Source organism: Psammomys obesus, unplaced genomic scaffold, assembly GCF_907164565.1.
Source record: "Psammomys obesus unplaced genomic scaffold, mPsaObe1.curated_primary_1811, whole genome shotgun sequence".
In the NCBI taxonomy this organism is placed as follows: Eukaryota; Metazoa; Chordata; class Mammalia; order Rodentia; family Muridae; genus Psammomys; species Psammomys obesus.
In genome coordinates, this window is record NW_026587216.1 from 12530617 (window position 1) to 12541743 (window position 11127).

The 11127-nt window shown below is 38.8% G+C and overlaps 1 protein-coding gene across 2 annotated transcripts in view; it reads left to right on the forward strand.

The window, feature by feature from the left end:
• Nucleotides 1-4395: 4395 nt before the first annotated feature.
• LOC129673488 (signal-regulatory protein beta-1-like) overlaps nucleotides 4396-11127 on the forward strand; it is a 25092-nt gene continuing 18360 nt past the window's right edge. For both annotated transcript variants that reach the window (XM_055603301.1, XM_055603302.1), the window contains exons 1-2: nucleotides 4396-4450; nucleotides 9676-9801. In XM_055603301.1, the coding sequence (XP_055459276.1) occupies nucleotides 9729-9801 (73 nt within the window). In that variant the 5' untranslated portion in view covers nucleotides 4396-4450; nucleotides 9676-9728. The remainder of the gene's footprint in view (nucleotides 4451-9675; nucleotides 9802-11127) is intronic.

Below are 11127 nucleotides of genomic sequence, written 5' to 3' on the forward strand. Positions count from 1 at the left end.
GAAATCCATCAATGTGATCCACCATATTAACAAACTGAAAGAAAAAAACCACATGATAATCTCCCTAGATGCTGAAAAAGCATTTGACAAAATCCAACATCCATTCATGTTTAAAGTACTGGAGAGATCAGGGATACAAGGCACATATCTAAACATAGTAAAGGCGATATACAGCAAGCCTATAGCCAACATCAAACTGAACGGAGAGAAACTTAAAGCAATCCCACTGAAATCAGGGGCAAGACAAGGCTGCCCACTGTCTCCATATCTCTTCAACATAGTGCTGGAAGTCCTTGCTAGAGCAATAAGACAGTCGAAAGAGATCAAGGGGATAAAGATGGGAAAGGAAGAAGTCAAATTATCACTATTTGCAGATGATATGATAGTATATATGAGTGACCCCAAAAACTCTACCAGGGAACTCCTACAGCTGATAAACACCTTCAGCAAAGTGGCCGGATACAAAATTAACTCAAAAAAATCAGTAGCACTCCTGTATACAAAAGACAAAAGGGCTGAGACAGAAATTAGAGAAACAACACCATTCACAATAGCCACAAATGACATAAAGTACTTTGGTGTAACCCTAACCAAGCAAGTCAAAGACTTGTATGAAAAAAATTTCAAGTCTCTGAAGAAAGAAGTAGAGGAAGATATGAGAAGATGGAAAGATCTCCCATGCTCATGGCTTGGCAGGATTAACATAGTAAAAATGGCCATCTTACCAAAAGCAATCTACAGATTTAATGCAATTCCCATCAAATTGCCAACACGATTCTTTACAGACCTGGAAAGAAAAATTCTCAACTTCGTATGGAATAACAAGAAACCGAGAATTGCTAAAACAATCCTCTACAATAAAATATCTTCTGGAGGTATCACCATCCCTGATCTCAAGCTGTACTATGGAGCAACAGTTATAAAAACTGCATGGTACTGGCATAGATACAGAATGGTGGATCAATGGAATCGAACAGAAGATCCAGAAATAAACCCACACAGTTACGGACACCTGATTTTTGACAAAGATGCCAAAAGCATACAATGGAACAAAGATAGCATCTTTAACAAATGGTGCTGGTCCAACTGGATGTCTACATGTAGAAAAATGAAAATAGATCCATACTTATCACCCTGCACAAAAGTGAAGTCCAAGTGGATCAAAGACCTCAACATAAAACCAGACACATTAAATCGTCTAGAAAAAAAAGTGGGGAATACCCTAGAACTCATTGGTACAGGAGAAAACTTCCTGAACAGAACACCAACAGCACAGGCTCTAAGAGCAACAATCAATAAATGGGACCTCATGAAATTGAAAAGCTTCTGTAAAGCAAAGGACACCGTCATCAAAACAAAGCGACTGCCTACAGATTGGGAAAGAATCATCACCAACCCTTTATCTGACAGAGGACTCATATCCAATATATATAAAAACTAAACAAGCTGAAAAGCAACAAACCAAGTAATCCACTTAAAAAATGGGGAACAGAGCTAAAGAGAGAATTCTCTGTAGAGGAATATCGAATGGCAGAGAAGCACTTAAAGAAATGCTCAACCTCATTAGCCATTAGGGAAATGCAAATCAAAACAACCCTGAGATTTCACCTTACACCCATCAGAATGGCCAAGATGAAAATCTCAAGGGACAACACATGCTGGAGAGGTTGTGGAGAAAGGGGAACCCTTCTCCACTGCTGGTGGGAATGTAAACTGGTACAACCACTCTGGGAATCAATCTGGCGCTTTCTCAGACAACTAGGAATAGCGCTTCCTCAAGATCCAGCCATACCACTCCTAGGCATATACCTAAAAGAGGCGCAAGTACACAAAAAGGACATTTGCTCAACCATGTTTGTAGCAGCTTTATTTGTAATAGCCAGAAGCTGGAAACAACCCAGATGCCCCTCAACGGAAGAATGGATGTAGAAACTGTGGTACATCTATACAATGGAGTATTACTCAGCAATGAAAAATAAGGAAATCATGAAATTTGCAGGTAAATGGTGGGACCTGGAAAGGATCATCCTGAGTGAGTTGTCCCAGATGCAAAAAGACACTCACGGTATATACTCACTCATATAAACATACAATATAGAATAAACCTACTAAAATCTGTACATCTAAACAAACTAAGCAAAAGAGAGGACCCTAACTAAAATGTTCAATCCCCATCCTGAAAGGCAAAGAGGATGGACATCAGAAGAAAATGAAAATAGGAAACAACCACGGAACCTGCTACAGAGGGCCTCTGAAAGCCAGAAGAAAACAGGAAACAACCTTGGAATCTGCCACAGAGGGCCTCTGAAAGCTTCTGCAGTATAGACTGTCAAAGCAGATGCTGAGCCTGATGGCCAACTGATGGGCAGAGTGAATGGAATTTTATGTAAGAAGTGGGAAATAGTAAGAGCTGGAAGGGACGGGAACTCCACAAGCAGAGCAACAGAACAAGATAATTTGAACACAGGGAACTTCCCAGAGACTCATACTCCAACCAAGGACTATTTGTGGAGATGACCTGGAACCCCTGCACAGGTGTAGCCCATGGCAGTTCAGTGTCCAAGTGGGTTCCATAGTAATGGGAAGAGGGACTGCCTCTGACATAATCTGATTGGCCTGCTCGTTGATCACTTCCCCCTGAGGGGGGAGCAGCCTTACCAGGCCACAGTAGAGGACAATGCAGCCACTTTTGATGAGAACTGATAGACTAATATCAGAAAGAAGAGGAGAACCTCCCCTATCAGTGGACTTGGGGAGTGGCATGCATGCAGAAAGGGGAGGGAGGGTGGGATCGGCAGGGGAGGAGGGTGGGGCTTATGGGGGGATACAAAATGAATAAAGTGTAATTAATAAAAAAATACCTTTGTGGAGGCGATAGACGTTTTTAAGGATTAAGTTTCTTAGACTTACATTTTCTTTGGCCAATGTATCCATTTTTTTTCTATTGTATCTTCATTGACTGAAATTCTGTCTTCCATATCTACTATTTTGTTGAAGAAGCTTGCCTCTGTGGTTCCTGTTTCAGTTTCTAAATTTTTCTTTTTTATATTTCATTCAGTTTGAAATTCTTTATTGATTCTATATCCACACTGCAGTCTTGAGTTTTATTCATTTCTTTCCACTCTGTGTGTTTTCATATATTACTTTATGAAATCTATTCATTTCCTTTTTATTGACCGGTCTCTCCTTTTTATAGGTTTTGAAAAGGCCTTTTATTTTCAATTGAGCTATTAAATATTCAGTTCCTGAAGAAGTAAGGATGCCTGGCTCTAGTGGATAAATATTGTCCTTGTGTTACTGATTTTGTGTTTATGCACAAATTGCCTCTCAGCATCTGGGATTGGGAAGGTTGTAAATCTGAGTGTTTATATATGATTTTGTCTTGGCTATGTGGGTATTTTGTGCCTGGAATTTTTTTTTCTGATTCTTGGGAGATTTTCTGGCTGTGTGCAGCCTGTAGAACAATCTTATGGAATCTTCATGGGTGTGGACACTGGACGTTTCAGGTCAAATGTGTGTATGGGCATTGAGACCTGAGACTTAGGAATGGGAAAGAGGCTTGGGGCAGTTTAGGTACTTAAGAAGAAGGAGAAAAACAAGGTGTTCCTCCAGGGTCTGCTTAGTTAGTCTCCTGAGTATTGAGACAGAAAAAGGTGAGAGGCCACAGCAGGTTTACTAAAGACCTGGGGATGAGACCTGGATATTGAATTTAGAGAAAGAGTTGAAGATCTGTAGTTAGTCTAACTGCTTCCTGGCAGGAATGGCCTGTGGGTTTTCAGGGAGTGCCTGGTGGATATGGGGTTGGCATAAAGCAAGTAGTTGAGAGGGAGTTTAGAAGAAGCTCTTGGAATTTTTGGAGATGGGGGCAGGGAGAGAGGCTAGGCTGCTGGAGGTATTCTGTTGCAGGGCTGGGGATTTCATGGTGTGTTTGGTTGAAGGAGCAGAAGAAGAGGTGAAAATCTGGAGTTAGCCGACCTTATTCCATGCTATACATCCATATTCGATTTTTATTTGAGTATCTTTCTTAAACTCCTAGTGTACCTTGAAAAAAATTTACACTACTATGTCCTCAATTGACTAAAATGAGATACATTTGAAATTTACATATAACAACATATATAAAACATGTCTAATAACTGAGTGGACAGCATCTACTAGTCATATTCAGAAAGCAATTATTCATAAAATAAGCAGGGTATTTTGTTTCCTTTTGTTTTTTTCCACAGGCAGTAGCTTTTAAATTTGTCTATGTTTAGTCTTTCAACCGTTTTCCTCTCCTTCCTCTTCCTCTTCTTTGTCCTCTCCCTGTCCTCCCCCTCTTTTGACTTCTCTTTTTTTTTTTTTTCTTTCCTTCTTTTGGAGACTAAGTCTCACTATGAGGGTTAGAATGCCTTGAGCTTCTGGACTTGGGCGATTCTCCTGTACCAGCTTCCAAGGGCTGGGACCACAGGTGAGTACCACCTTGCCTGGCTTCTGATGGTTAATTTTACAAGTCCATTTGGTTAGGTCAGAGTGTTTTAGATATTTTGGAAAACAACCTGAATATTTTTCTGAAGATTTTGCTTGGGTATGTAGATGAGGTTATCTTAAATAAGAGGAATTTCAATAAACCAGTTCTACCCTCTGGTATGGTGAGCCTTGTTGGAATAGTGAATTATTTGCCACTATTGAACAAAGAAAGGTTTCCTACCAGAACTCCCTGAGTAGGGATTTTTTCCTAGATCTATAGCCAGGTCCTACTAGCTGGCATATTCTGCCTCCAAAATTCAGTGAGTTACTTTTGTTAAAGAAATCTCAAAGTGAATAAACTGTAATAAAAAGAAATGATTAAATTTATTAAACTTAAAATTAAAAAGTAACCTATTTCTTTTGTAGAAATTTTAGCGAAAAAACAGTGATTATTTTATGTAAGGAAACAAAGAAACATAGAAAAGAAATGTATCTCAACAAGGAAATTATTTTGAAAAATTGCTCTACCAGAGCTCAAACGGGGCTGTAACACACAGAGCTGAAGATGACTGGTTGTCTTTTAGTTCTCATGTAGATGGCTTTTCCACTTAAATTAGATTTCCTTTTCTTTTATGCTATAGACAAGTCTTTTGCCACATATAACTCTAATTTGATCAGTAATATTTTACAGTCTTCTGGAAAGGTAAATATATCTGTGCCCTTTTCTTTCTGAAGACAGCTCTCCTTGCAGGTCTGCAGAGCAACATTCCACTTATTTGAAAACTCCATTTCATTGATTCCAGACCTTAACTCTCCTCTTCTTGGGAGTATTCAACACTGAATGTTGTGAAAATAATTCTTGAACTTAGTTATACAGACTTTATTGTTGTAGACTAAGATTAGTGCTCCCAATTTTAAATGCCTGCATTGAAAACATTGAAAGCATAAGTGAAAAGAATCACAGATATCACCGGTATAAGAATTACAAGAAAGCTTAAATATCCACAACACATTCACACAATAATCACTGCCTTTGCTTGCATTCTTCCTGAGGTGGAGGAATAATTTTTTGCTTAAGTTGCTGTCTCTATCTTTGGGCAGTCATGTCTTCCTCCTTGATTTACCTAACATGAAGGTGCAGTGAAAATAACATTTAATAGTTCTTCAACAGTTATCCCCTCAGGTTTTTGTTAGTATTTCAGGGCTCTGGGTATCATGTAAGTCTCCTACAGATTATGACCCTCCCCCTGTCTTCAGGATCTTATTTTTATAAAAATCTACATCTTTAAAGGTATGTCTAAGGATCGTGAAATCTTTATAATTATGCTCTGACTCTCTGGGGTTAAGAGGAAACTACCATTTCACTATCTTAACACTACTATGTACCAAGCCTGAGTCTTTAGAGTGAATGCTGTGCTACTGCAGAAGAATGGGGTGAGGAAGTGATACTAAAGGCAAATTATGTTTGAGCAGAGTAAGACTACAGTATGTGTGTCAAGCACAGCATTCTAGAAGCTGTTCCCTAAGAACTATAAATGCAAAAATATTCTGGGAACTCATTCTCATGTGGTAAACAGTCAGCAACGAGCAGTGTGCCTATTCTGATGAAATCATGTAAAACCCTTCTTTATATGGGCTCTGTCTTGGTGCAAGCTTTCTAAGTACCCACTTGTGTTTGATGAAAAAAATTATGTAAAGAAACAGAAAAAAAATTGTGAATGTTTTGAAGATTTTCAGGCATATTGATTGAGGTAACAAATTGTTTAAAAAAATAGTCAACATTTACAACTTTCATGGGATTGTAGAGTTTTCTTTAAAAAAAAAAAAAAAGGGTATGCTTTAACAGTCTTACCAGAAGTTACTTGAAGATCTTAATTAGAAGGCTTTAGGTGAATCTCTAGTCTTGAGGCCTGGGCTAGGAATAGGTTAAAACTTGTGAGGCATAGGCATGCCATTGTATGCCAATGTAAACCACTACGAAAGATAGTCATGTTGCCTTAAGATATAAGGCATTGAGTCTGTAGATGGCTTTTGGCAGGATGGCCATTTTAACTTTGTTAATCTTAGTGATCCAGGAGCATGGGGGATCTTTTCATCTTCTACAATATTCTTTGATTTTTTTAAATTTTTTAATTTATTATAATTTATTCACTTGTAGCCCAGGTGTAGCCCCTCCCTCCCTCTTCTTCTCCCATGCTCTTTTTCTAGTCAACTTATAGGGAAGGTCCTTTTCTCACTCTATTGCTGGCTTTTGGATCACTTCCCCTGCAGGCTGCCTTGCCTGGCCTCGGGGATGAAGATATTCTTAGACATGATGTGACTTGATGTATTGGGTAGGGTTCATATAAGAAAGCTCTCTTTTTTGTGGGGGTGAATTAAGGCAAGAGGGGAAGAAGGAAGTAGATGAAGGGAGAACTAGGAGGAGAGGAGGGAGGTAGCACACTCCTTGGGATGTAAAGTAAATAAACTGAAATTTAAAAACACCAATGTACATAAAATAAAAATAAAATAAATTATTAAAAAATATATAAGACAGAGCTCATTGCCTGGCATGTCACATATCAATACTTCTGTTTACAAAACTGACATTCCAGTAGCATTCAATAGTAAGAATGCATCACTTAGTCATGTGTCTGCAAATTAGCTATACTTCAACAGATCAGAGTGAGACTGTTTGCACATGACTCTAAGCTTATGCTGGACCCTGGATACTCATTCTTTCTGTCTTGTTGTCTTCTGTTATGTTAACTACCTTCCACTCAGACAGTATCTATTGACAATCCTTTTGAAAGCATGGCACAAGGTGAGCCTGCCAAGATTTAGCAAGCAAAAACACCTTTTTATTTTTAAAAAAACAAAAAACAATATTAGAAAAATTGATGAGTATTTACAAATAAGAAAGATGTTATATAACCCACTTTTAAAATATAATTCAGGGGGGGGGGGCTGGAGAAATGGCTCAGAGTTTAAGAAAACTGGCTGTTCTTCCAAAGGTCCTGAGTTCAATTCCCAGCAACCACATATGAGGTGCCAATCCTCTTCCAATGCACAGGCACACATGCAGGCAGAATGTTTTATAAAAAATAAATAATAATAGATTAATAATCTATTAATAATAGATTAATAATAGATTTCTTAAAAATAATTCTGTATTATTTTATGGAAAACAAATGTTTAGGTTGGCAATTTCTCTGGGTAAAGTTCTACCTTCTGGAAAATCCCAGGAGACAACATTGCCACTTAATTCACATGTCATTGACCTTCAAATTTTCTGTGTTAGTTAATTTGCTTTCTAGAATCTAGTCCCACAGTTACTACTATAGATTTTAAGTTTCAGTTAAAAGTAACCCAATGGTGATTAGTATTCTAGTGCTACACAGCAAGCAATAGTCAATATTTTAACTACAAACAATGATAGACACCAACTTGTCTCTCACGGAATGTAAGTTGATTAGCCTTTGGCTGACTTACTACGAGCTAAGATTGTCGGGGTTATGTTCCTTATGGCCGCACATGTAATCCTCTTACCATATGAATATATTTTCTTCACAGTTTAAATACAAAGGACACAAAGACCTAACTCAAACATGCAAATAAATTTCAATTCTGACTAATTATAGTGTATAATATTATGAAATGGAACAAAAACTCATGGCCAGATACTAATATGATTGAAACAAGTTTTCTAAATTCTGCATTTCCACATGTCTGAGACTTTTCATTTACTTCTTCTAGCACAACAGCATCATCCTCAGCTAGAAGAATTTCACTGTAGGTTCTTCAGTCTTTTCTAGACATCTGTGCCCTATACATATACACAGCCTTCCAACCAGTAAGTGTAAAGTGATATCTGAAAGTTCTCATTGGCTTCATATTTCCATGAATACTCTGTTCGCATGACATATTGAATGACATGGAAATACAAACATCAAGGGGCTAAGGTGACAAGTAATGAAAATAAGAATATTCAAATCAACTGAAAGTAAGTAGAACTTTATCCATTGACAGGTTCTTGGTATGTAGTCCTGGCTGGCCAAGAGCTCAGAGAGAGTCACCTGTCTCTGTTTCTGAGGGCTGAAACTGCGGGTGTGTACCTCCATCCCTGGCTTGTGGTCCTTTCTTATTCAGCCCTGATTCACCTGCCTAGGACATCATTGTTCACAGTGAAGTAGATCCTCCTTAGTTAGCAAAGGAAAAAACATGCACCACAGGTGTGCCCATGGGCCAGCATGAAGCAGCAAATTGCACAACTGAATCACCACAGTAAAGATTCTTCAGCCTAGATAACAGAGGATAAAATTGGGCCTTGAATGTTTAGCTCTCTTTCTCTTTTTCCTAGGCACACATCTGAGGTTGGTGAGGGCACTTATCCTCTCTTCCTAGTTCCTAGCTGCACACTGTAAGATATGGAATATCTTATCTCTGTCAAGAACAGACTCTGCCATCATTGTGTCTGTATTCTCCCTGTCTCAAGAAGCAGTCTTTTCTACCTCCTTCTGAGTATAGTGATGAACACCTTCATGTTCCATGAAACATATACTTGACTAAAGTGTTCCCCCTTGCTCTCTAGAAGAAATCAGTTTAATATTATTGAATGCCCTGGGAAAGGCATTATAAAAATCAAAGGCTTATTTGGTTCTATACTCCAAATTAAAGTTTATTGCAGCAACTTCAAGGTTGAAAGATCTTGAAACAGTGAGTCACATTACATCCACAGACAACATCCAAGAGCTACGAAGTAGTGCATGCATGCTAGTACTCAGGTGACCCTGTCTATGTTACAGTTCAAGATCCTCTGCTCAGGACATTGTTCTACCCAAAAGTAAGATGAGTTTTCCCAGTTCAATTGTCTAAGGACAGTCCCTCACAGATAGGCTCAGAGACATTCTAAACCCCAGCAATCTCTCACAGATATCCTTGGTGGCCTGTTTCATCTGTGCAAAGATGACAATTAATTCTAATTCTAACATATTTTAATATGTTTGTATAAATAAAAAAACTCCTAAGTGTCACTTGGACTATATATTCCAGGATATCAGTAAAGAATATCTAAGGGATAATTTCAAGATAAACATAATTTCTTCTTCTAATCATAAATTATAAAGAACAAATCTTTGCTTGCAGCTACATACCACACTGGGTATCGATTTCAAAATAACCATTATGGTTCCTGTTTCCCCACAACACTGGTATGTCCATTATGCACAGGACCTCTTTTCTCTGCAGATCAGAAGCTGAGATCTCCTGAGTACAGACACTGGCAGAACAGGCTCCTTACAATGCTTCCCATGATCTCCTGGCCACACTCTCCTCACAGTGTCCTGCTGTTGACCCTGCTGCTGGGACTTACAGGTGAGCATGTCCCAGGAATAGCATCAACATCTTGCATCTGGGTGACCCCTGCCTTAGAAACTAAAGGACTCCAGTTGGCCACATGAACTGACCCAGGAAAGAAGGTCAGAACATTGTCTTAGGTCCTAGAACCAGAGCTCTGAGCATTGCTCTGCATGTCCATAAGTTTTAACAGTAAGTAGAAGCATCCCATGAGGTAATGCTTAAAAAGACAGTAGTTTCTGATATTTAAGTTGAAGAAAATATTTTAAGCAGAATTCTAATTAAATCACTCTATCTCTTTGGCCCATGGGAACCACCAGGTCACTTCCAATGCAGCTGGTAGGACCATTTGGCTCTGAGCTCAGCAATCTCTGCTCACTTCCTGAGACATAGAAGCTGACATGCAGGCCAGTGGCATGACTCTGAGTGAAGTGTGTCCTGCAATGCTCAGCCACCATTTCTTCTAAGTTAGGTTCCTTATTTTATCCTCTGACTTCTATTTGCTTTCTTACATGATCTCAGTCTTCTTATTTCATGCTGCTTCTTTAAGAGCCTGAACCATTATTTTGTTTTACCCAAAGCTATGTTCTGTTGCTAGGGTTGCCATGAAGGCGGGAGACCAGAGTCAAGGTGTCCACTGAGCTGATTTCTTCCAAGATGCCTCTCCTTTAATTTGTACTGTCTCATTCTCTCTTTATGCATGATCTCACCTCAGCCTGTCTCTGTGGATTTTCTCCATTTCCTGAAAGAAAAGTAGTCGCATTGGACTAAGAACCACCCAAATAGCTCCAATTGATCTTAACAACTCTTTAGAGACTCTGTACCATATACAGTCACATTATGGGGTTATGGCTTTGATATGTAGAATATAAGCAATTCATCAATAATAGGTCTCCACACATTCCTGATATTCTTGTTTTCTTTTATTATTATTATAACTTATTACAATTTATTCAATTTGTATCCTGGCTATGGCCCTCTCCCTCATCTCCCCAATCCTATCCTCTCTCTTTTTCTCCTCCTATGCCCCTACCCAAGTCCACTGGTAGGGGAGCTCCTCCTCCCTTTCCCTATGAAGATAACCAACCATGTCTCATCAGGTTGCTTTGTCTTCCTTTGTGGCCAGGCAAGGCTGCACCCCTCAGGAAGAGGCGATCAGAGTCCATGGCAGAGATAGCCCCTGTTCCCCTTTCTATGAACCCACTTGGAGACTGAATCTATAGGCTATTTCTGAGTTGGGGTTTTAGGTCTTTGCTTGGGATATTATTCTTTTCAGGGGACCCAGGGGCTCAGATTATTATTATTATTATTATTATTATTATTATTATTATTATTATTATTATT